Source organism: Paroedura picta, chromosome 8 (genome assembly GCF_049243985.1).
Source record: "Paroedura picta isolate Pp20150507F chromosome 8, Ppicta_v3.0, whole genome shotgun sequence".
NCBI classification, from domain to species: Eukaryota; Metazoa; Chordata; class Lepidosauria; order Squamata; family Gekkonidae; genus Paroedura; species Paroedura picta.
Genome location: NC_135376.1, coordinates 48,026,812 through 48,053,441, shown reverse-complemented (window position 1 = coordinate 48,053,441; position 26,630 = coordinate 48,026,812). Strand labels below are relative to the sequence as shown.

The following is a 26,630-nucleotide window of genomic DNA, read 5'->3' as shown; positions in this document are numbered from 1 at the left end:
CTTAATTACTAAAGGGAATTCAACAGGATCATCAGTTATGTGGTCAATTAGGCCAGGATCTATCCAGCACGTATTAATCCTGGCAGTGAAAGGAATGCATCAGTATTTTCATACTATAGGTCTGAAAAAGTCAATATGAATAGTCACTATTTGATTTCTTGGCTGAGCAAGACTGAATTGGGAGTCATTGAGAAACAATAAATATGAAGACCTAGATGGCACTTGGACAGAGTAACCTTCCATGGTAAAGTGTGCTTTTAGCAAATGTTCCCCTCTTTGGGCTGTAAAATAATATTTTATCGCCCAAGAATATGCCAGTTTTTAAATTCCTCAAAGTAAACTGTTCAACCCTTGAACATTCCAAATAAATTATAAAATCATCTCAGTTACTTCAGTAGAGAACCTAAACTTTCAGCCTTTTACAAAAATGAGTCAAGGATGGATGGTGCTAATTTATGAGCAATTTTTAACACAAACCTGGGAAAGCATTCTGAATTGTCTGCAGATTTATGAGGAAGTCGTTTCAAAAAGGTCACCAGCAATGCTGCTATAATTAAATCTTTCATTAATTTTTAAAATCCACAATAACTTACAAATGCAATATAAATCTGACCAGATGACCTTGTTGGGAATTATTTAGTGTATTGTTTTACCTTTGTGCTGTAATGTAATGGTAACAGAGAAGTATTGTCTCTTTGCCTTTTTGATTCCCCCATTTAATGGGATTACTGATTTTTCTTTTAAATGAGGGTGTCACATCTTTGAGCATCCTAACCCTAGGGGAGAAATGGTGGGATGGGAGAACAGCCTCAAGCTTGTCTAACTCAATAGATAGAGCATGAGATTTTGAATCTCAGAACTGTGGAGCATAAAGTTCCCAGTATTCACAGTGACAGTTGACTAGGCCAGGCATCAGGAGGTCATGCTATACTGCGAATGGCATAACTTGAAGTCCAAGGAGCATACTTTGCTACTTTTGAGGGAATTGCCAGAGTCCTTGGATAGTCTGTGATGTAGCAGGGACCTCCTTGTGCCCAGGAGGCTATTGGAGCCTTCAAGGCAGAGGAAAGTGAAAGCTAAGAAGGGGTGAGCACCCTGAGTGAAAATTTCCGAGAAAAGATTATGGAATCTGCCCATTGAACAAAGTTGATATCACTGATTAGGGGGCCAGGGAACACTGCTGACTCCCTTTAGACGTTTTTTTAGTAGGTACTCAACTGGGCCTTACATAGCAGCCTGAGCTTCAGATGGTGATGCAGGTACAGGTGGGTGGGAAAATGGTATCAAGCCTAGTGGATCCTGGATCAGACTGGACTGTTGTGGAAAAGGCCAGGGTTACCTTTAGAAGTCAAATGTAAAGCCACTTTGCCACTATTAAAATAAATGGGATCTGGCAGTTTATGAAAGTAAGAGTGGGCCCTTTCATGAGTTATTCATGAATTGCATGGGAAAACTGGCACCAGTTCACATCACTAGACCACCCAGATGGTATGTAGAGGTCATAGTAGCTTGAGGTAGAGCTATGGCAAGAGGGAGTTGGCAGCCTAGATAACAGTGAAACTACAGCAAGTGGATCCAGCCCTGAAGAATAACTTGATGAAGTCAAGGAAACTCTAGAAAGCCAGAAAGGATCGTCATTGCCTTTGTTTGGGCAGAAATATATATTTAGCTTACTCCAGCATTACAGGAGAGGAGTATTCAAAGTTAGTACTGTCCCAGGGTTTCTGAGGGCAAGTGATGAAATTTGCTACCAATGTGCCAGTGCAAGTTTTTGACAAGTAGCCACAGCCCTGCACAAAAATGAGGTCCATAATTTACTTGGTACGACTACATGTCCATACCCAGTTTTACCATAATAGCTGCCTTCTGATGGACATGGTCTGCAAGAACATTCCCAATATGAAGTAACTGCTGAACAACCACAAACAAGGTGATGAACAGTCAAACAGGTCTTTAAAAATTCACTACCTTTTTAGGACTGGGAAACAGGAAGTGAGGTAAACTGGTGGGCAGAAGAGTGTCAAGTGAATAAAGGTTTTCTTAGCCCCCTCTTCCCCATTGAGGTACAGATCTCCTTACTGGTCAGTAGTGAAGATCATTGACAGAAGGCACAAATGTGATTTCTGGAGTCTAAATGGAAATTTGAGTTGTGCAACTATCCTCAAAAGGAGTCCCCCCTCCCCCAATTGAATACCACCCTAGAGACCAACAAGATTTCTGGAGTGTACATTTTTAAGAGTCAAAGTTCCCCTCTGCATATACAAATGGAAATGTAGATCTCTGGAGGTTTGTAGTAGTAGAAGAAGAAGAGTTGGTTTTTATACCCTGCTTTTCATACCTGAAGGAGTCTCAGAGTGGCTTACAATCACCTTCTCTTCCTTTCCCTACAAAAGACACCCTATGAGGTAGGTGGCACTGAGAGAGTTCTGACAAGACTTCTCTGTGAAAATGGCTCTATCAGGACTGTGACTAGCCCAAGATCACCAAGCTGACTGCATGTGGAGGAGCAGGAAATCAAACCCAGTTTGTCAAATGAGAGGCTGCCGTTCTTAACCACTACACCAAGCTGGCATCCAGGATAGATGTTTGAACAGTGGCTCAACAATGACAAATTTAAGACTGTTCAACACTCTCCTGTCCTTGACATAGTATTAATACCCCACACATACTTTCTCCCTTTTGATTGACAGTGTGGCATGGGTCCAGATTGCAAGTGTTCACCCCAATGCTCCAAATGAACCCTATTTATGGTAGATGAATCCAACTGAAATTGATCCAAATAAACAGGACACAACTGAGCTTCCAGTACTTTAAACTCTGATGTTATATTTGAAATGGCAGCTCTAAAGCTGAACTGAATCCAAGCAATTTTGTCTGCCAAGAGGGAAGCAAAATAATCACAGCAGGCATTAGATGGCTCAATCTCCAGGCAGAAGCAGCCTGGGTTCACTAGGTCATTTACCACCTGGAATAGCTCTACTAGATGACAATTTGTAGATGCAATGGCAAGAGAGGGAAAGGATTTATTCTTACTGCCAGCACCATGGCTGTGTCTTCTAAAAAAATGATCCATGTTGCAATTTGTTAGCTTTGGTGAAAGTCAACTACCACCTTTGTTCTAAGCACCTCCCTTCAATTTCAACCAGTCACACTCCCTCAAATTTCAGGAGGACTAATGCTGACAATGCACAGAAGCAACTGTGAAACAGTGGTTGGATAGTCAAGCTGCTGTTCTTCAAGACCATGAACACAAATGTCAGTGTGGTAAATGGAAAGTAGGGATGAGCATGAACTGGAAAATTTTGGTTTGGTTCAGGATGTTCCCAAACCAAACTCCCAAACTGAACCAAACCAAAAGCTACAAAATGGACTGCTGAAATGACTAACAGCCATTTAAACCTGACAGCGTGAGGGGTCCAACCATCATCTGTTAGGTTTAAATGGTTGGTAGCCCTCTGTTTCGCTCCACACTGTTTTGAAGCAGGTGAAAGCAAAATGGGCCATTAAAATGGCGGTCAGCCTTTTGAGCCAAAGAGCGGGGCGGGCAGACCTGTCAAACAGATTTAAATGGCAGCCATTTCAGTGGTCTGTTTCACTTCCGCTGATTCAATTTCACTCTCTCCCACTTACACCATTTACTTTCAGTTAACACAAAACAGGTGTCATTTTTTTACCAGTATAAATGATATCAAATTTCATCAGTATGATCAGGGAAAGAAATGACCACAGTATCATTCCAGAAGAACCCATGTAAGAAAATGCAATAAAATCAGAGTCCAGTAGCATCTGAAATAATATGGCCACAAATTTTGGTTGTATTCCCTAATTATGGTATAACTGAGGCATTTGCTGTTATATCATCTGCTCTCTCTCCTGCTCCTTTCATTGTATTCCCAATCTGCACAGGGGATTGATGCCTAGCTGTATAATCTTGCTTAGGGGCAGTAATCATACTCCATGTATATAACAGGGTAAGAGAATCCCCCTGATGTCCCTTCATAAAAGGCTCATAGCTCTTTATCAAAGTAAAAGAAAAGTCACATCTATTATCCTTGACACAGTTACATACATGGGCTGTATTTTTTTTTTCTGAATTTACAAGGAGCACACGAAGGGCAACATTCTATAAACTATTTCTATGGACTACTCCTTCCATATTTATTTTCAACATTAGGGAAAGTCTGAGCATGAAATTTTCTGTGCATTAGAAACAAACACAACAATTACAGATGCAGATAACAAGCATTAAAGGAACACACACAGTTCCAGCCAGTTGAACTGTGGTTATGAATGGGAGGCAAGAGCTGGAATGTTCCCCATGAATAAAACATGGATTATAACTTTGAAGGCTAGCCTAATGGGCTATATAACCTTTTGATTGTTTTTTATTAGGGTATAGATGGAATGAGTGTTCAAGGAGGTCACTGGCAAGAGAGAAATTGGAAGCCAAGAGAGTGAGTCAAAGGACCAGGGCCTAATTGAAGCGGACACAGATCAGGATGCAGTGTGAGTGGAAGAAGAGCCAGAGTTAAATTATCTAATCATTGGCTAGATAATGCACACAGATGAGAGGGTGGAAATAATAGAGACATAAAAGATGAAAGATGAAAGCTTAAAGGAAGATCTCCTAACCAAACACTCCATAATTCTTTCACTAAACAATAAATAGGGCTTGGAAGAGCTACTTAGAAACCTGTAAGTCACTTCATCTAATTTATCCAGTGGTCTAGAGGTAGGCATGGGTTCTACTAGTGGCTGCCTGTATATCTCAGTAATGCAATTGAGACTTAAAAGTGAAGACATGACAAAATGCACGGATATAAAGTAAATGGTATATTGAAATAATATATTGGTGCTATACAAAGGTGCAAACTAGTGAATTTGTTCTGTTGTTATGTGCGAAGTCGTGTCCGACCCATCGCGACCCCATGGACAATGATCCTCCAGGCCTTCCTGTCTTCTACCATTCCCCGGAGTCCATTTAAGTTTGCAAGTCCATTTAAGTTTGCAGAATTGGTTCTAGTCAACTAAGAATCTGTAACATATGTCAAATAACTTGAAGCTACCACCATTTGAAGCAGCTCTGCATGTAACACACAAGGCAGCCTTGACATGGACTTTATGTAGTAAGGAATTTTCGTTTCCCAAAACTTTTTTGGGGTAACATCCTGCCTGATGGAGCACTGGAAAATTCAAAAAAAAAATTGCACACTGTTATGTGTCCTTTGGGTGGCCCTGATAAAAGGAATTATGTTCTAGGTTCTGGACTTGTTCTTTTGGATCAGCACAGCTACCAACAACTTTTTTTACTAGAATGGACCAGTTGTTCACAGAGTAACCTGCTTTGCAGCATTGTTGTAATGATGGAGGTGAAGAATTATGCATGACATCCTGGGTTATGATTTGTTGAAGGCTTTCATGGACAGAGTCTACTGGTTGTTGTGGATTTTCTGGGCAGAGTGGCTATGGTCCGGCAGTTTTAGTTCCTGACATTCTGCCAGTAACTGACTGGCACCTTCAGAGGTAGGATATGGCAAGATGGGAATCCTACTGTGCCAAAGTGTGTTATGTAACTTTGGCATGGAGGGAGTCCCATCTTTTCATGTCTTACCTCTATAGATGCCAGCCACAGCTACTGGCAAAACATCAGAGATTACAACTACTAGACCACGGCCACACAGCCCAGAAAACAATCACATCCTGAGCTGCTTGTAGGAAGCAAGAGAGAAAATGTACTCAACAAATAAATAAAGGCAACACATAGAAGAGAATCTCCCAATAACAATCCAGACCAGATCTGCTCAGTTTCAAGAAGGTTGCTGGATTGTGTACCATCTAACCTTTTCTTCTCATTGGCCCTGTTCTGATGGCTTTAACAACAACCTAACTAGAAAAAAACATTATACAATCTTCTCCCGTCGAGTTAATCCATGCTTTAAAAAAAGCTTTACCTGCTTAATTATTTCCCATGTTCTGTTAAAGACACAAAGATGCAGTGGCACTTTTTAAACCATCTACATTAATTACAGGATTAGTTAGGGCAGAGTAAAAAAAATAAATATAAATATAAATAATTGATAACATTTTATATTTAAAAATACTGAAGTATTCAACTGATTGGTTAAATAGGTATTTTGATCTTGATTTCGGGAGGAATTTCTATCGAAATCAACGTGCCTGTGTCCTGAGACCCAAAAGTCCCCAAACAAGTCCAACTGGTAAGTGCATGGGCATTGCTGCTGTGAGGTGTGATTTTAGACTTCTTAGTTATCTTTTTCAGTCTTATTTTGTTTTTATTTTTTAATATTATATTGTGAACTACCTTAAGAATTATTTTAATGATAGAAAAATGGGGGTTATATTCATGTAAAAATAGGTGATCACGGCGTTTTTTCCCCCTCACATGGCTATATCCAGAGATCTTATGAAGGCAGCCATTTTCTATAACATTGAGCAGCTCCCATAATTATAAATCTGCCACCCGATAGTATTTCATAACAGTGATTTAAGAGCTACTGAATGGATGAGCTGTTAGGAAACTTATAATAGTTACAGATATATGAATGAAGTGCCAAAGTAAAATGCAGAATGCACAGTTGTCAAAAATGTGCATGTTGTGGTCTTCCAACTCAATGCTTCTGCTTAAGACAAACGAGCCTACATCTAAAGCACCTAAAGCCAATTGCCTGTTTTGTGAAATGACTCTCATGAATACTGGTTACTATGTGAAAACTTTACACATCAAGTGGAAAACAATTTGCTATGCAATCAATTTATCCCTTCATAACTGCCTAATGGATAATCTGAATGGGCAATAGACAAGTTAACAGAGCAATACCGAAGAAAGAGAAATAAGGCCCCTGACTCACCCAGGGCTGCGAATTGACGCAGTGGAAGTTCAGGTGGGGGCAGGAAGACATGTGGGAAGAATGGTGTGTTCACTTCAACAGAATGGTGCCAGCAGCATCGTGCCAGAGGTGTGCAGGAAGGCGTGGCGCCCATAAAAGGGGCCACATGTACCAGCTCTGGCCTCATTCACCTTGCATTGTGGGTAGACAGCTTCCCACCCACCTTCCTTTTCTGTGGTTTGCTACATGTTCTGAGCACCTTATGGTTGGGTGGTATTGTTTATTTTAAGGCAATTTGTCACAGCTTGTGGGTTGGCATAAGAAGTCTGCTTTGGGGGAAAATACAGTTTTCGCGCGAAGCCTCCCCCCCCCCCCAGGCAAGATGCCTGTCTCAGCGGCAGGAAAGGAGCAGGGCCACCGCATCTTTGACGCAATGGCCCTTCTTCTTTCCTGATGCCCCCTCCCTGGCAAAGGTTCCTGGGTCGCGGGCAGGAAAGGAGCAGGGCTGCCACATCTTTGACCTGGCAGCCCTGCTCCTTTCCTCCTGGCAAAGCCTGTTCCTGCAGCCGACTTACAGGAGTGGGAGTGCAGAGGCGAGGATGGATAACTTGCTGGAGCACAGAGCCAAGGACGGGCCAAGTAGCCAATAGGGAGCCGCAATTGGCCACTTGGCCCCTCCGAGTTTTTATCATGGACTCAGCCCGCCCCTTTCTCCTCCCAACTTGCCCTTATTGCTTTATTTATACCGCTCCACAGGAGCGGGTACAGATAAATTGTTTAGAGCAGTGGTCCCCAACCCCCGGTCCGGAGACCGGTACCAGGCCATGGATCAGTCAGTACCGGGCTGCGTCTCCTCCTTGTCCTCCTGCCCGGCTGCTGCCTCGGGCGCTGCTCTGACACTCTGCCGCTAGCTCACCTTTGGTGCTCTCCAGCGGCCGCCATGGCTGGGGCTCTCCCTTGGCTTGGCACTGCACAGCTGCTGCTGGCAGCACCCCCAGTGGGCGGTGGGAAGTCAGGGATGCCGGCGGGAAAGCAAGCAGAGCAGGGGCTCAGGTGGCGGCAGCGACGTCTCTCGGCAAAATACTACCCCCCCCCGGGCCTCAGTAAAATTATCGTTTACTGGTCCCCGGTGATAAACAAGTTGGGGACCACTGGTTTAGAGCATGGTCACTTTCCTTAGCAAATAGTTTGCTGATCTGGCTCACAGCACAGGAAGCAGTATGTAAACAAACAAACCAACCAGAGAAGAGGGAATACTAAGTTATGTGCTTCAATTCTGTTTTAAAAATTACAGCAGTTTTAAAAATTACTAGCAAAATGGCTTCATATCTGAAGATATGGGCTTGGATTCAGCAAGAAGCAAGCAGAAAAATAAATGGAAAGAGCAGTTCCACCTATGCAAGATTTTAAGCAACCTAGCACTTTCCTCCCTATATATTATACTGCCCAGAAAGTGGCTGCACAACATCTCACACAGGCAGAAATACTGTTATGGAATTACTCCAGCCCATGCAGGGGCACTACTTAAAATAGGCACATGGAAACCAAAAGGTTTGTAGATGGTTTTAAAGGAATGCATTAGCCAGTAAAGATTTGATTACTGCAATGTGCTCTATGCAGGATGGCCCTTGAGAAGAGTTTGGAAGCTTCAATTGGTACAGAGTTCTGCAGCCAGTATGTTGACTGGAGTGCATCACAGGAAGTGAAGCCCATTCCTCCATTCTTGGCCCATCTAAACTGACTTCTGGTTTGTTTCTGGGCACTATTCAAGGTGCCAATCTTGATCCTCAGAGCCCTCTACATAGCTTATCTTCAGTCACAAATGTAAAGATTGTAGTGCTGTGCCAGCAGCTGCTGTTGAAACATTTTTTAAAAAAATCCTGCACAGCCTGATAGGCATAAAGCTCTACCTGTCCCTTCCCACTTGCCAAGCCCAACAAAAAGCATTATCAGGTACTATGACACCCACAGGCATCACAGTGGAGACCCTTGTTCCAGTTACTCTTGAACAGGTGAAGAAACCAGAATCACAATGGAACATAAAACATAAATACAGTGATTATAACAACAATATATTTGCATATTTTATCATCCCACAACAGTTTTTATGGTAACTAGAACTAGAACCTTCTGCCATGTTATATGGGAGATTTCAACACATCCTTTCTTCAGGTAGGCTTTGCCCTTTTATTTATTTTTATTTGTTTATTATTAGATTTCTATACCGCTGACTCCCAGACCAGCTGGCTCATGGACAACATTATGTAGAATCCTACACATGCCTTTTTTCATTGTCCATTTTATTTTACCACTCGAGCTAAATGTTTAACTTGTTGCTTTATGTAAGTGAACAGCATTATGATTCATTTAAGTTTCAGTTTCTTTTGACATCCCAGAACCCTCTTTTAATTGAATCTGTTGCAGAGTTTTTATGACTTGCAATGAGGTGTCACAAATGTATTCCATAGTACTTTTGTCTATTGTGTTTGTATTGCAGTGAGATCTTCTCCCTTATTGCTCTCTTATACTGCACCTCTTTTATCTATGCCAATAACGGCTTTGTTGTTGTTGTTAGTGATTATAATATAGAAATCATACATTACAAAGTTAAAATCCACAACAGTACAATGAGTTTGACTTAGCACAAGTGGCAATGACAGCTTGTTTGCGCAGCACAAGCAGAAATTTTGCACTGGATCTAACCCATGGATTCTATGATATGCAAAATACTAGGAAAGAATACTGCCAGTGTCTGGTCTGTACTGAATGTCTTTCACACACCCTAAGAGAAGAAGTTGTAATGCTCTTATATCTTCAGGCAGTAATTTATTATTGAATTCCCAAATGTGAACCATATTGTGGTTGAAAGACACCTAACTCATTCCAGTGGTTAATCAGCAGAAACCTACTATTGTGAACACACTTTTAATTATGCTGGTATTTGAAAAGTGCTGGGAACAGAACATAACACAATTGGCAGTTCTCTAAAAGGAATGCCTACAAATGCACTATCGAATAATTCCCACCTAGCTGGGACTGGGACTTCTCAGAAATAAGTGGAGAAAATGGAGTGGACAGGAGAGTCTCAGCCACTGAATACTAATTTATTTCACTGGCTACAAAGAGTATCTTAATAACTTCTGTGTCTGGCACTTATAATGGATGCTGTAGACCCTTTAGAAAATGGTCATTCAGCTGCTTAACAATGCAAGAGGCATTGTCCTTAAAGGCTTGGCACAACTTTGAAAACATGGCTAGTGACGTGCCAGGGAATGATCTCCAAGCTACCAAGGGATGCCAAGTGCAATTAGTGAAGTAATCTGCTGAACATATAATTACATGAGGGTTCTATTCAGAGTGGATTTACAGATTAGTTGGTTGGTTACATCTGCATGAAAGAAGGAAAAGGCATTAATCGGATATAAAAATATGAGTTTGCTGACTGACAAATCACAGCTTTAAAATTTTGGTTCTTTTTGTTTTATGCATTACAGATGTTTCCAAACATCTTCAGATGATATTTGCTTCAAAAGAGTTCCCAGGTATATGAAAAATAGTCACTGATCATGCAGTAGTAGAGGCCAGCAGAACAATTTTAATAGCATTTTCCCCCAGTGCATCATTCATTCAGTTATTGTTTGTTTGTTCATTTTATTTACTCTTGCACATGAAAGGCCGACAGAGTCTCTGTTACTGAGAAGTTTTCATTCAGTTCAAAAACAAGCATGGTACCAATAGCTAAATGGGAAGCCATAGCTCTTTGGAACACATTATCTAACTGAAACACAACTAAAACAGTTTGCAGATGTCATGTGAAATAGAGGTTTGTATGTGACAGGTACTAACCAGACTTGTTGCCATACTCCTCTTGCTCCTTCCTTTGTGCACTGAGTTCTATTTGAGACTGCTAGTTTTGGGAAGTCTTGAATCAAATTTGTTATGATTTTCCAATGCAACTGCCTGGGGCCGGGGAGGAAGTTTGCTTTCTTACCACAAATGAGAATTCAAAACTTTGAGTTATGTAATCCCAGTTTAGAATTCTTATTTTTTTTAAGGGTAAGTACAAACTATCTGGACATGCAATTCAGATTTGAAAATATTCAGAATTCATCAAATAATGCATATTTGGAATATTCTGAATGTTTTCAAGATACACTTCTGGAATTCTGAAACCCCACTGGGTTCTATAGAAAGCAGCCTGGGCTGCCTTGGAAATAATAGTGTCTATTCCATAGATCAGGCTTTCTCAACCAGGGTTTTATGAAACCCTGGGGTTTCTTGACGGCCCTGGAAGGCTTTCCCAAATGGATGAAAGTTAACATTTATCAGGTGATATGACGTTATACGCTCATGTCAACCTTCCCTCCCCCACCAAAAAATGGCCAATGATGGGCCGGCAGGGGGTGGGAAGGGCGGGGGCCTGGGTGGGTTTGTACACAACTATGCTTCCCAACCATACTCTGCATGATGCATCACTTATGGGGTTTTTTGAAGCCTGAAATTGCTTCAGGGGGTTCTCAGTGGTAAAAATGTTGAGAAAGGCTGCCCTAGATAGTCTGATACCTTGGGCCCATCATAAACCCGCAGTATGACCTCAGTATGACCTCCCTTGACTAATGCTCTTTATATAAAAACAATTATTTCTGTGTTATATCCAGTGCTGCTGACATAGTTGCCCACTTTTTCCACCACTGAGATTTGGACATGGATATTTCCTCTAGATCCTAGAGGCATTCTGAATATTTAGACATTTTAGAAATTTAAAATTTAGAACATGAAGAGTCCTAATTCTGAATTTTTAATCTAATTTAGGAGGAAGGTGCCTAGCCACCAAACTCGAGTTTCTGCCCCGTCAAGACTCCTGCATACAGATATTAAAGTGAATTGACAATGACTCTAGGCTTCCCATATCTGGGAGTCATTGGTCGCACTCTGTGTGCAAGGTGCAGAGAGAAGCAAAGGAATGGATGGAACATATAGCAAAAAGATGTGTTCATGCCTGTCTTGAGAAAGCCTCTACTTGTCATACTGTGTGCATGCAGCCTATAATCCAAGATGCAGTGGCAATATAGGAATGTTCTTAGGAGGCTCCACAAGACTCTAAAACCTGGGCCAGAAACCAGTACTGAAACCAGTACCTAGAAACCAGTACTAGGGTGGTTCAAGTAGATACTTTTCAGGCTTTGACAAAAATATAGTCAGGGTCCTATCTCCAGCCTTTAATGGCTTATCTTCACAGAACAGAAGCAATGTAGAAGCCTGTTTCATTAGGAAGTTGAGGAGAGAGCTTAGTCAGTTTCTCATTCTACATCAACACAGGGAAGATCATAATTAGCTATTGAGAAAAGTAATTGGGTAATTACTGGAGTAATGAATTGTATGATTGGTTGACTAATTATCTATGTAAATGTCTTTGGCATTCAAAGAGGTTTTCATAGAACTAGAACTTAGGGAGAGACACATGAGCTGAAGCCAGAGAGGGTCTGTGGCCTACTTGCAGAGCATCAGCATTTCAACAGAAGGTCTCATATTCCTATCTCTGATAAAAGTACCTCAGGCTAGGAAAGACTTAAATGGGCCAATTGTCTGAGACTGCAGAAAAACCTTCTTGACCTTCATTTAGAATGAAAGACATCTTAGAAAGGTGGAGTATCTGTTTTCTCACCTGAGCAAATAAGAGCCCTTGAATAAGACGCTCAATTACTTGCCCGATACAGAATGCAGAATGTATCTTTATTCACTAGACATCCTTAACTCTATATACATGCTAGAAACTCCCTTATGATCGCTCTTGGAAATCCTTCTAGTTAAAGTTTTCCTTCTGACAACTGAACATTGTGTGACAAAGACTGGGCAAGTTATATGAGGGCTTTGAGGAGTAAAGGGAGGTTGTAAAGTAGAAGGTGGGTGGTAGGTAATACACAAGTACTTTATACATACTGAATTATCAATATCGATTTAGGCAGGGGGGAATTGCTGGGAAGATCTTGTCTGTAGTAGAGACTCATGATATGCTCTTGGGCAATATGTCCCTAATCTTTCATCTGAATATAGGAATAATAATTATTTATTGTAGCATGGAAGTGCAATCTCCAACATGTGTGGAATGAGCCTCATGAACCACTTCCCCCTCCCCCAAAGAACATATAAGAATTGTGCTTGGACCATTAATCACCCTTTTTCAGAAACACACACTCTCTATCCATGCCATGCTGAAAACAGGCTTCCCATGGACATGTTCCACCCACAGGAAAGAATGAATGTCTGTTCACACATGTATCTCTTTAATGTAGAAAGTGCAGTGGAAGAAAAAACTCAGCTGAGGTAAAATTCATCTCAGTTTTTCAGATATTTCCATTGCAAGCAACTTTGGTAAGATGCTTGTCCAATTGGACAAAGCCTGTGCCTGGGTGCTGTAACACCTTATTGAAAGTAAGCTGTAGCTGTTGTCTGGGACTTGGACCCACTGCAGCATATCTACAGAGATAAAATTGCCACCCACAGAGCACAACCATCTTATCTCCCTGCCTCCTGCTGTAATACAAAATGCACCAACAAAACTGTTCACGATGGGCAGAGGCTGCCCTTATACATAAAGACATGAATTCCGTGGGATGGTCAGGCAGTCCCTCTGTCTTCCCTTTGTATATGCAGCATGCCCAGGTTTGGAAACCTTCAATCAAACTCCAATTGGCTGTGAAGTTTGAATGCCCAGACAAATTGTTGTTGGAGAGCAGGCCTGATTTTACCTGATATTTACCTGATCATAGAATCATAGAATCATAGAATCATAGAATCATAGAATCATAGAATCATAGAGTTGTAAGGGGCCATACAGGCCATCTAGTCCAACCCCCTGCTCAACGCAGGATTAGCCCTAAGCATCCTAAAGCATCCAAGAAAAGTGTGTATCCAACCTTTGCTTGAAGACTTCCAGTGAGGGGGCACTCACCACCTCCTTAGGCAGCCTATTCCACTGCTGAACGACTCTGACTGAGAAAAACTGTTTCCTGATATCTAGCCTATATCGTTGTACTTGAAGTTTAAACCCATTACTGCGTGTCCTTTCCTCTGCAGCCAGCAGAAACAGCATCCTGCCCTCCTCCAAGTGACAACCTTTCAAATACTTAAAGAGGGCTATCATGTCCCCTCTCAACCTCCTTTTCTCCAGGCTGAACATTCCCAAGTCCCTCAACCTATCTTCATAGGGCTTGGTCCCTTGGCCCCAGATCATCTTCGTCGCTCTCCTCTGTACCCTTTCAATTTTATCGATGTCCTTCTTGAAGTGAGGCCTCCAGAACTGCACACAGTACTCCAGGTGTGGTCTGACCAGTGCCGTATACAATGGGACTATGACATCTTGTGATTTTGATGTGATGCCTCTGTTGATACAGCCCAAAATGGCATTTGCCTTTTTTACCGCTGCATCACACTGCCTGCTCATGTTTAGTTTACAATCCACAAGTACCCCAAGGTCTCGTTCACACACAGTGCTACCTAGAAGCGTATCCCCCATCCAGTAGGCATGCTTTTCATTTTTCTGACCCAGATGCAGAACTTTACACTTATCTTTATTAAATTGCATCTTGTTCTCATTTGCCCATTTTTCCATTGTGTTCAGATCTCGTTGAACTCTGTCTCTATCTTCCGGAGTATTTGCCAGTCCTCCCAGTTTGGTGTCATCTGCAAACTTGATGAGTAGTCCCTCCACCCCCTCATCTAGATCATTAATAAATATGTTAAAAAGTACCGGGCCGAGCACCGAACCCTGAGGTACCCCGCTACTCACGTCTCTCCAGTCTGATGAAACACCATTGACAACAACTCTTTGAGTGCGGTTCTCTAACCAATTCCCTATCCACCTAACGATCTGAAAATCCAGATTGCAGTCCTTCAACTTATCCATCAGAACATCATGGGGAACCTTGTCAAAAGCTTTACTAAAATCCAAGTAAATGACATCAACCGAATTTCCCCGATCCAGCAAACCTGTTACTTGGTCAAAAAAGGAAACTAGGTTGGTCTGGCAGGACCTGTTGGAGACAAATCCATGCTGACTTCCTTGGATCACCAAATTGTCCTCCAGATGTTTGCAGATCGCTCCCTTTAATATCTGCTCCATTATCTTCCCCACAACAGAGGTCAGACTCACTGGTCTGTAGTTTCCCGGGTCATCCTTCCTCCCTTTTTTGAAGATCGGAAATATATGCTGATATATGCTGCTGTAATATAAGAGCGGCCGCAAATAAAAGTACGGCCAGCAGTTGATGTCGCAGGGGGCCCAACCTCAAAAAGGAAGAGGTGCTGACTGCATAGGACCATTGGTGTGCGCTGGGCGCACCCAGCGCCTATGCACAAAGCAGGGCTTAGGCACCTTTATAAGCGCCACATGCAGGGCGTCAGCCTCTTTGCCTCACTTGCCACACAAACAGTTTACCCTCCCAGGGTTGTTCTTGGTTGTTGATTGTTTTGTTTTAGTTTAGTTTTCTTTGTTGCAGTAGTGGTTTAGGGGTATGGAAATGAGTTTGGGCAGTGGATTCTTGTAGGAGAGGGGTCTCTTCAGAGACCAGCAGAAGTGATCACGGCTGTCCCGGCTGGAGCAGACCAGGGGCTCTGTGCCAGGAAAAGATTGAGGCCAAGTGAGGTCGGCACCCCATTGGCCCTCATATCTCACTGCCTCCTCGTAGTGAGGTATCCAAGCGCTAGGGACTGACTTTCCCGGCTGGGAAGGGACGGATCCCATGGGCTCCTGGAGCCCAAGTGAGAAACAGCCGTGCAGCTGCAACTGGGATTCACTCATTTTCCATGCTGTGCCAACCCTCATTTGTGGTGAGGGCATTTTCAGTAAACTCTGTGGCCTGATTATCACCCAAAGGAATATGAATCACATCATTCTTTGCCAGATGCCATTCTGCCAGTTAACTAGCTTTGACCACTACAACATTCCTCTTCTTCAACATCCTTAACATCAGCTTCCATTTTGGTGCTTTTAAAATGAAGGCAAAAGGTATTTCTTTGCAGGTGTCAAACCAACTCTCATTCACCCACCATCAGTTTGCTACAGATAAAAGTTGTGCTCACATTTCCACTGTAGCCCCATTTTCCTGGGGAAGAAAACTCTCACATTCTTCTAGAAAGAAATAGAGAACTCTCACTTTACTGCCCGCAAAGCAAAAATGGATCATTTTGTGAAACTGTAGCTTTGTCTCCAGCTGACATATCATTATCCAATGGACAAACTGCGCGGAGCCTTTGCTAACAGCATAATAAGAAATCTAAGTGCATTGCACTCTTTCAGGTGTGAAGTAGCCAAACCAAGATAAAGCTTAATGGCTTGTCACATTGAAATAAGCTGTCTGCCTTTACCAAATATACTGTGCTATATTTTTCTCCTTGTAGTGAGAATGACTCAGTAATAAAGATGGGTAAATTTTTCCACAACTCCCTTGTTTTCATATATCCTTTCTCAGCCCTGATATACTACAAGGGGAAATGAATGTTCAGGAGCATATGAGTGGCCTCCATCTGCGTAATGCAAGGCCACTTCCATTCTCCATCCCACTGGGGCTCCAAAAAGTAGGATCTTCTGCTGCTGTGACTAGCTCTTATAATTCACATGTACATAAACAGTAGAAAATCTACATTCATTTCTATCCATTAGGGCAGCCTTGGAAGACAGCATGTGAGCTCTTTTTAAAAGTTGCAGCAACAATCTAATAACTGCTATAGCATGATAAACCACTTAAGCCAATAAATGTTCCAGCATACATGGCACGAGGAAAAGCAGAGAAATACAGAAATCCCAGAATTCAAGTTTAATCTGAAGACTATATTACAAAATGTCCAGGCTCCATCAAGCATAATGAATATTTAAAATTCTACTACCTCAATCCTTGTGCCGTTACAATTTTTACAGTATCTCTCGAAGATGGCTGGCTTGAATTTTAGCAGGGGTTTAAAATTATGCAACTCTACTCACAGAGAGGGCTACTCATTCAATGCATTTACTATCCATTTCACAGAAACCTTTTTTCCCCCATGTTGCAGAACAGTTTAGAAATGATAAATGGCCCTGTGTCTGAATGATGACTTTTCTGGGTATTCAGGCATTAAAAGGAAAGCCTTGGTTGATCTTAGTGATCACAATAGGATTCAAGGAAAACAGAAGCTGGGATAAAGTCATTACACACTGCTTCCTAACAGCTCAATAACACAAGAGAAAGAATTGCTCTTGTTCATCATGTGAAAAGAAAGTATGCTTTAAGTAGGGTAAGTCTCAGCAAAAGTAGGTAGATTGGTTCTGTGGTATCAGTAGTTTTTTAATTCCGTATCTAAGAAAATATTAGACGAGTATCAACAAGAGTAACAGGAACAATTACAATAGCTTTACTCTACAAGAGCTATACTCATAGGCCCCTTGACACAAGGAAGCAACAGAGAGACATCCTAGATCCAACTTGAACCTGAATGTGATAAATAGCCAAAGTGGCATGATTATAGTGACACCCCAGGTGCCATCCCTGATTGACACTTCAACTTACGTCATTATCTGTGTTTCTATGCCAGGTTCCACTAGAGACCCATCCACAAAGAGAGGTGTTGATGTGAAGCCATATCTATTCCAGGTTTTTCCTTCATCAAAACTCACCCTGGGATTGAAACAGACAAGATAAATACACATAAAGGGGTTTCACTGGAGCCATTACCAAGGTAATTAACCACCTTCTTAGGCTGGTGAGTGACAGTAGCCAGATTTATAAACAGGCATCAATCTTCTCTGTCTTGCATGTTATTAATTAATGCTCTGCTTCAAAGTGCTTTGAAAAGTAATGTGCCATGAAGACTTATCATAGAACGAGGAGCAGCATTCCTTCAGTCAAATAATAGTTTGATTCTGTTCAGAGAAACCTGGGGGATTCTTACAGGGGGAGGAAACAGTTCTCGTGGGGGGTATTAAACAGTGATGTGGTAATTAGAGATGTTTATTAACCTCTGGAAGTCCTGTACTTGTACAAGAGGGCACTATGCTATCCATTTTAAGTACAATTTGCAAAAAACATTCAGAAGCAAACAATTACTGCACTAAAAACAGGGTTCCATTTTTATTCAACACATGAGACAGGGTTGGAGAAACCAAAAGTCATTGTAAAGTATTCCAGGAGGATTTCTCCAAACTGGGTGAGTGGGCAACAGCTTAGCAAATGAAGTTCAGTATGACCAATCGGTGCTGGGGTGCTGCCGGTTTCTTGCAGCAGGACACCATGCCCCACCAGTTCCCATGGACATATGGGGGGCAATTTATCCTGATGCACACAATGCACTCTGGAATTTTGTTTGTGTGTGCACAACTCTGAGAGAGAGAAAACCTGGAAACAATATGATCACAATACATTATCATATGGAAGCTGCAGAGAAAAAATTCATCAAGGGAGTAGCCAAAGATGATTAAAGAGTTGAAACACACTTCCTATAATGAAAGACTTTGGTTCTTTTAATCAGGAACAAGTTAGAAATAAAATTATGTACAGGTGGATAGACACCTTTTCCCCCTCCTTCTCTTCTAGTGTCAGAATTCAGAGGCATCCAATGGAATTTATGGACTTAAGATTCATAGCTGACAGAAGAAAATACTTCTTCACTCAATGAGTAATTATTATGGAATTCATGACCAGTGGATGTAATGATGGTTGTAATGATCAGTGGCTTTAAAAGAATTGTGGAAGCTAAATTTAAATCAGGTGTTATATCAATTTGACTATTTGAAAATGTTTTTTCATAGTAGCTCACATTGTAAAACCCTATCATACAATCATATCAGAAATTCCAAATTCAAATGGTTGTTCAAGGCAGTCAAAAGTTAAATAAATATAATAAATAAATAATAAATAAGATGTTCAGAGCAATTTTAGAAGTTAATTCCCAATGTTCTGGTTCAGACTGGGAGCACATATGGGAAATGTCCTTGGAGAATTACTATTTGCCCCATTGGTAGATAATACCTCTGTTATTTACAGCCTGGGAAAACACCAGAGGTGGAGCAAAACTGACTTTCTCCCATGCACTGGAATCCTGATCAGAATCAAGTCTGAGTATTAACTTTTAAAAATTGCTGGGTGGTCCAAACATAGAACCCCAAGCATGCATATACATGCCCTATGTATAATTTGGAATGAACAAATAGTACATATAAGTGATAGGCAGGGCTTAACATGCTGGTGTTAGTTTTTTTTCAGATAAATATGCCCCCGGAAGGGAAACATTACTATTTAATGTGATTATTCGCTCTTCTTGCTAAACACTTGTCACGAAATGTGGAGGACTGTAGACTGCATCTCGGTAGACTGCATCCCTTAAAGCAGGGGTAGTCAAACTGCAGCCCTCCAGATGTCCATGGACTACTGGAGGGCCGCAGTTTGACTACCCCTGCCTTAAAGTGACTTCAGCAGTCTCTGTAAAAGAAGGAAGTCAAAATGCTATGCTCAGTTTGATCTTTCTCTTCTCACTTGCCAAAGAGGTGAGCAATTTTGCCTTCAGTTAGAATGATCTCCTCAAAGGTTGCCACAAAGTGGAGAGGTCTTTTTTGTGAACTGTCTCATTTCAACTAAACGCTAGTGAACAACACATTGAAAATGGTATTGTAGAATGTCATTGGGAAGGAGTTGAAAGATTATGTCAATCATCTGGTGACTCTGATTATCTTGAGAATATCAGCATTAGTCTTCATGTGGTGAAACAATCCTTAATGGGAGCCTAAATGTGATGTGCCAAGAGATATGAATCCGTCAGAACAGATGGACGCTAACCTTTCTAATGTGTGAACTCACCTACGGATATCACAGTATTCCGGGCAAAAAAAATGTAACTTTTAATTCATTGGCTTCTCTCAGAGTCACACATCAGCAATTCCATTTGAAGGACTCTGTTCATTAATAACTCAAGTAGAAGAGACACTTACACATTATTACTGTTGTAAAGCTCTATTATTATTTGATTGAAAGCCATAACTCCCCATTTTGTACACACAAGCACAAGTGTCCATCTGCAATATTATTCTGATTTATACACAGGGTATTTGGATGTCAGCTCCTGAAAGCTCTTTCCCTCTAATTTTATCCATTAACAGCTTCAGAAGCACGGATAGGTCAACCCATTAGAAGAAACCCAACTGCACCCAATGTTATGGAGAGTACTATTAATTATACCAACAAAAATTCAATTTCACCATTGTGGATGAAGAGGATTTATTTTAACATGGCACAAAAGAAACAAAAACAGTATAACTAAATATAAGCATGGATTTGTACCTTTTTTTCCCTTATGGGTTTTGTCTAGTCAAAGAAGGGGAGTAATAGATGTATAAATGTTCTCATCCAATTATTTTTATATTGGCTTCTATTTTGCAACACTTTCAGTGCTCTGTAGCCATTCTCTCTTGTTGTTGTTTTTTGCAGATTTATTTGTATGGTTTTTAATACCAATATACATGGCTTAGCTATGGACAATGTATGTCATTTATACACACAGAATTGTACAATGCTGAATTCTTGAAAAATAATGTTGGAAAAATGTGTAAATTCTATATTGAAAATGGTGCAAACGAACATATCATGGCTATGCAAATAAGGAATCATGAATATGACTTATAAAATATAGAAGCAAAATCAAAATAGATATATTTGAAACAGAAATAAGAACTTCCTAACTGCTATTGGTTAACTATTAGAAGCAATACTTGTACTACAAGTTTCCATATTAATTTCTAATATTTTCCCAGACACAATTCAATATGCCGTTTTTATGCTGATGGGTATGATTTCACATTCCTGATAGACCTCCTCTTCTCTTACACCCCATCATATTTTCTAAGTCTGGGAAAGAATGATGAAATATCTTCTTGAGGTTTTTTTGGAATTCAATCTTTCTATGTAGACATTTCATAGTTGACAAGCTAAAAGTGGTTATATTAAGATTTGAGTATTAACCTTTTTTCATACACTGCCATATACTTTGAATTCATAAAGCACAAAAAGTCACAGATTAAAAAAAAAAAGGTCTCAGCCTTTTTGGACATTTTTTTAAATCAAGTCATCTCTTTGGGAAATCAGGGTAATTGTTCAAATTATGTGCTTTAAAACCTTGAAGACCTTGACTTCTCATTACATATGTGCTTTGAAGGCAATAATTATAGATTCAAACTACTCTGCAGGCACACGACCAAAGCAGCTTCAATATTGTGTTGTAAAAAGGAAATACACTAGTACACAGGCATATAAACGAACACTAGTATCAAAGCCAATTTTTAAAAGGGGCTTTGAAAGGGGCAGCAGGCAGTAGGGCTCCCATCTCAGCAACCCATGCTCCACTACAGATACAGCCAGGTGCCCTCTCCCTGTTTGCCTTGCAGGCTGGAGGGCTGGAGGTGTGTGTGGCTACTGGCCAGGGGCGCTGGGCCAGCAAGGCTGGTGTAGCACCACAGATCACAGCCAGCTGTCCTCCTCTCATTCGCCAGGTGGCTAGAGAGCTGGAATGGCGGCCCAACTTAGCATCTGTTTACATTTGGGTTTCTGGTTATTGGTTAAGCACTAGAAACGCTAGAAAATTAGTTCCAAGTGTTATTTTATTGATCTGATTTTTACTTGTGTTTATGACATCTGAAAAAAGAGAATGCAAGTATCAGTTCTAGGTCTGCCACTGGAAGCACCTGTCCTTCCTCAGGAAGCATTTTCTCAATGCAAAGAACTTACCACAAATGACGAATGGGCATTGATGTATGTTTCATAGCTACAAGTGCTCCACCCCAGTCAAGGAACCACACATTGTATTCTTCTTCAAAGATCTGCAAATATGCAAAATATGGCATAAATTGTACACTCTTTCCAGGATCCATGAAATAATTAGAAACACATTTGCAAAAAAATCCAGTTCCCCAAATCAATCACTTATGCAAGAATTACCTGTCTCCAGGAATTTCCACCATCTGAAGAAATAAACATGCCAATCTCTGTGGATGATAGCTCTGGACCCACATTGCCTGAAATATGAAGAGATTTTGTGGCTACAGATGAATTATATTTTTATATCTATACCTTAATGATAAACTGCTGGAAATCATCCTCAGATCATACTATATAAGAAAACCCCATGCATACTACCCAACAAATCACTTCTTAAAACAGGTGATTGACCTTGAGTGTGGGATATTCCACCAACAGGAAAAAGGCAGCCAGAAAGCTCTGCCAAGCAACCACTGATGAAACCAGACTTCCTTTTTCCTATTGGTAGAATATGCCCCACTCAGGGCCAAGAGTGGGACTTGCTGGGCAAGTGAGCCAGGGCCCATGCTGAAAGGCTGAAAGGAGAAAGGCTGCCAGGTGCAGAGTTTGCCTCCTATGCCCCAAGGGCTCCTCTGTGGCCAGTGCTCTTGAGCTCTTACTTGGTCAGGGCAACTCCTTTCTTTGTCTCATGCCCCATCCCTTCTGGCTCTCCCACTCAGGAGGAAACAGGCTGCTGCATTCAGACCTGCAGCCAAACTGTTGCTGATGCTTGACACAGCAGAGAGCAGGGAGCACCAGTGCAAAGCTATGGGGAGGGCAGGGGGGTTAGGATCCCCTCCTCTGCCTTCCATCAGGAGCATGCATCCTGGTGAATTGGTGCAGGGAGCCTTGCCAGAACCCTTGTGGTGCCCAACTGGAGCTCAAAAACCAGCAACGCAGTTGTCCATCTCAGAGAAAGAGTGATGGGGACCAGTTGGGGATAGTTGGAGAGACAAAAGGAAGGACAGATACCTGTCCAAGGGTGAAAGGCAAAAGAGGTGGTGTACATCAGGGAAAGTGCTGCCCTAGGTCCAGGAGGCAGGAGGGATGGAAACAAGCGAGAGAGAACTTTGCTCAGCCATACCTTTGAAGAAAAGCATGCAATACTATATTGGCCAATGAACAGCTGTTGCTGTTAGGCATCTTGAAAGCTTATCATAGAATCATAGAGTTGGAACAACCTCATGGGTCATCTAGTCCAACTGGGTCATCTAGTCCCACTATGCAGGACACTCACAACCCTATGCTCATCCACTGTAATCTGCCACCCCCTTGAGCCTTCACAGAATCAGCCTCTCCATCAGATGGCTATCCAGCCACCAGCTCCCGAGGAAGTCTGTTCCACTGAGAAACCACTTTAACTGACAGGAAAGTCTCCCGGATGTTGAGACGGAATTTCTTTTGAATTAATTTCATCCCATTGGTTCTGCTCCTCCAGGGCAAGAGAAAACAACTCTGCTCCATCCTCTATATGGCAGTATATAAATTTTCCTGCCGTAATTATTCTTTCACTACTATCTTTTACAAACACAAATACTGTGGGCTAATGAGCAGAATGTATGGGTTCAGTGAAATTTTTATTCTGGTTAAGTGATAACCGTGACAGATCTGAGTTTGATTTGAATAATTTTATTGTTATCTGATCTTGCAATGTCCTATGGCCTAGTGCAATAAAATTTGACTTGACTAATATAAACACTAGGTGTTTCCTGCTGCAAACAGGAACAGAGACCACAGAGACCATATCATAACAGAGACCACAGTGGAAATCCTATAAGTTACAGCTCCTTTAAAAAAATAAATTTGTTTAAATGGGTTGTGGACTTTGCTGTGTTTTAAAGTAATAGAAGTGTTTCTGCAAATTGTCTGCAGCTCAGTGAACAGAAATTTATTAAACTTTTAAATGTTTTTATGTTTTCAATAAATACTAATTTTTACTTTCCTGTTCTAGCAGGAGTTACATCAGGTTACTTCCTCCACCCCATTGTCAAGTTACAGCCAGCTGATGGCATCTCAATAGGGTTTTCAATAGACATTCAGAGGTAGTTTGCCATTGCCTACCTTTGTGTAGTAACCTTGGACTTCCTTGGTGGTCTCCCATTCAAATACTGACCTGGGCCAACCTGCTTAGCTTCTAAGATCCAACAAGATCAGGCAAACCTAGGCTTTCCAGGTCAGAAAGGTTATATTATCCCCCTTTTATCTTCACCCCACCTCTGATAGGTAGAATCATAGAGTTGGAAGGTACCTCCAGGATCATCTAGTCCAACTCCCTGCACAGTGCAGGAATTCACACCTACCTGCCTACCCACAGTGACCCAAATATCATGCCCAACTGACCCCCTCTCCACCAAAAATCCCCAGAATCCAGCCTAACCTCGAGGAAATTCACCTACCATTCCACAGTGGCAATTAGCAATTCCCTGGGTATGCAAGGAAGGGCCACAAGAGACAAACACTGGCACATCTCTTCCTGTCCACCCACTCACAATCTGAATCAGCATTGCTATCAAATGACTATCTAGCCTTATATTTAATACTTCCCGAGAAGGAGAACTCGCCACCTCTCAAGGAAACCTGTTTCTTTGAGGAACCGCTCTGTCAGTAACTTCTTCCGGATGTCTAGCCGAAAATTATTTTGAATTAATTTAAACACATTGTTTCTGGTCTGACCTTCTGAGGAAACAGAAAACAACTATTCTCCATCTTCTATAGGGCAGCCCTTCAAGTATTTGAAGATGGTTATCATATCAGCTCTTGGTCACCTTCTCTCCAGGCTAAACAGACCAAGCTCCCTCAACCTTTCCTCATAAGACTTCATCTCCAAATCCCTCACAATCTTCATAGCCCTCCTCTGGACACGCTCTCTACATCTTTCTTCAGCTGTGGTGTCCAAAACTGAACACAGTACTCCAAGTGAAGTCTTACCAGAGTGGAGTAAAGCAGTAACATTACCTCATGTGATCTGGACACTATACAGCCCAAAATTCCATTTGCCTTTTTAGCCACTGAGTCACATTGCTGTCTCCGTACTACTGCCAAGACAAGTCTCACCCATCTTATAATGAAGTATTTGATTTTTCATACTTAAATTAAAAACTTTACATTTTTCACCATTAAAATTCATTTTAGTTTTCCAGCCTGTCAAGATTATCCTGTATCCTGATTCTGTCTTCTGATGTGTTTATTACCCCTCCCAGTTTAGTATCATCTGCAAATTTAATAAGCACCTCCTCTATTTCTTCATCCAAATCATTTATGAATATGTTGAGCAACACAGGGGCCAGGACAGATCTTTGAGGCACTCCACTTATCACTCCTCTCTAAGAAGATGATGAACTATTTACAAGCATCATTTGGGTATTATTTGTCAACCAGTTCTCGATCCATACTGCATTTTACCAACCTGCCAATAATAATAGCATGTGGAACCTTATCAAAAGCCTTACTGAAATCAAGGTAAACTATGTCCACAGCATTCCCATGATCTAGCAAGGTAGTTATTTTCTCCAAAAAAAAAAAAAAAGAGATAAGGTTAGTCTGATATGACTTGTTCTTGAGAAAGCGATACTGACTCGTCGTAATTACAGCCATCTGCTGTAGCTGCTCAAGGACCGACTGTTTGATGATTTGTTCTGTTTGACAATTTATAATATTTGGCCAAACAGAATTTTGTGCTGGGACTAACAAGTTTCAGTTTGTAATTATACCACACTGACTGTAGTAGATAATTCAGATAGCAATAGAACAAAATTTGAGTCCAGTGGCACTTGGAATACCAATTTTTGTGTACGTACACACTACTTCAGATTTGAACTTTGGAATTCCAGATGTGGGTATTCTGCACAAGCTGATGTGAGATGAAGTCTGATCTGAAAATCTACAACTGATAATCAGATGACAGAGATCAGTTCCCTAGGAGATGATGGCTGATTTGGAAAGGGAAATCAATGCCATTATGCCCGGATAGGTTCTTTCCCTCCCCTTCAAACTTCATGTTGCCCACACTCAAACCCACACATTTCAAGGCCTACAACAACACATGTCTTTATGAAGAGGGCATGATTGGGGCAGGGAGGAGACAAGAAGCCAAGGTAACTCCATCCCGGGCTGCTGCTTGCACCCCATCCAGCAAATATTGTAGCCCCTCCTCTCTCTAGGCTGGCCCAAGCCAACTGTGGTTTTCTTTTCCACCCACCCTCCAGTACATATTTGCTAGATCATCTTCACTCTTGGGGGAGAAAATGGAGGAAGATTGCTTTTGACAGTGAATGGGTGCTGATGCAAAGGCTCCTTTTCTAGAACCCATTGTTCTTTGCACAAATTGGATTTACTGCTTGTCTACTATACAGCAGGTAAGAAGAAGAAGAAGAAGAAGAAGAAGAAGAAGAGTTGGTTCTTATATGCCGCTTTTCCCTACCCGAAGGAGGCTAAAAGCGGCTTACAGTTGCCTTCCCATTCCTCTCCCCACAACAGACACCCTGTGGGGTGGGTGAGGCTGAGAGAGCCCTGATATCACTGCCCGGTCAGAACAGCTTTATCAGCGCCGTGGCGAGCCCAAGGTCACCCAGCTGGTTGCATGTGGGGGAGCGCAGAATCGAACCTGGCATGCCAGATTACAAGTCCGCACTCCTAACCACTACACCAAACTGGCTCTCAGGATTATGTGTGAAGACTACAGAAAATGGGAAAATATGGGGAAATTTATTTATTTATTTTTATTATATATTCTTTTCATAAAGATAGAAATATAGAATAGAGACAATGTAAGTTATTAATACAGAGAATAGTAAAATATAGTCTTCGTTTGGAAAAATAAGACCCCACATTAACTACACAATGGTATGAACTTTTGCCCAAAGCTTATAAACTTTTTCACGTTTCCAACACGTTTAAGAAGAGAAGCCTACTTTGTTACCACCTTTCCAACATTTGTTTACATAGTTTTTAACAATTTTAACGGTCATTT

The 26,630-nt window shown here is 41.4% G+C and overlaps 1 protein-coding gene across 4 annotated transcripts in view; it reads right to left on the bottom strand.

The window, feature by feature from the left end:
* Positions 1-26,630, bottom strand: part of SORCS3 (sortilin related VPS10 domain containing receptor 3) — a 563,192-nt gene that overhangs the window by 94,123 nt on the left and 442,439 nt on the right. For all 4 annotated transcript variants that reach the window (XR_013233573.1, XM_077349660.1, XM_077349662.1 and 1 more), the window contains exons 12-14: positions 21,803-21,879; positions 21,593-21,684; positions 17,390-17,497 (exon numbers count right to left, since the gene is read on the bottom strand). Coding sequence is in view for 3 of the 4 variants with exons in the window: in XM_077349660.1 (XP_077205775.1) it covers positions 17,390-17,497; positions 21,593-21,684; positions 21,803-21,879 (277 nt within the window). In the remaining variant the exon portion in view is untranslated. The remainder of the gene's footprint in view (positions 1-17,389; positions 17,498-21,592; positions 21,685-21,802; positions 21,880-26,630) is intronic.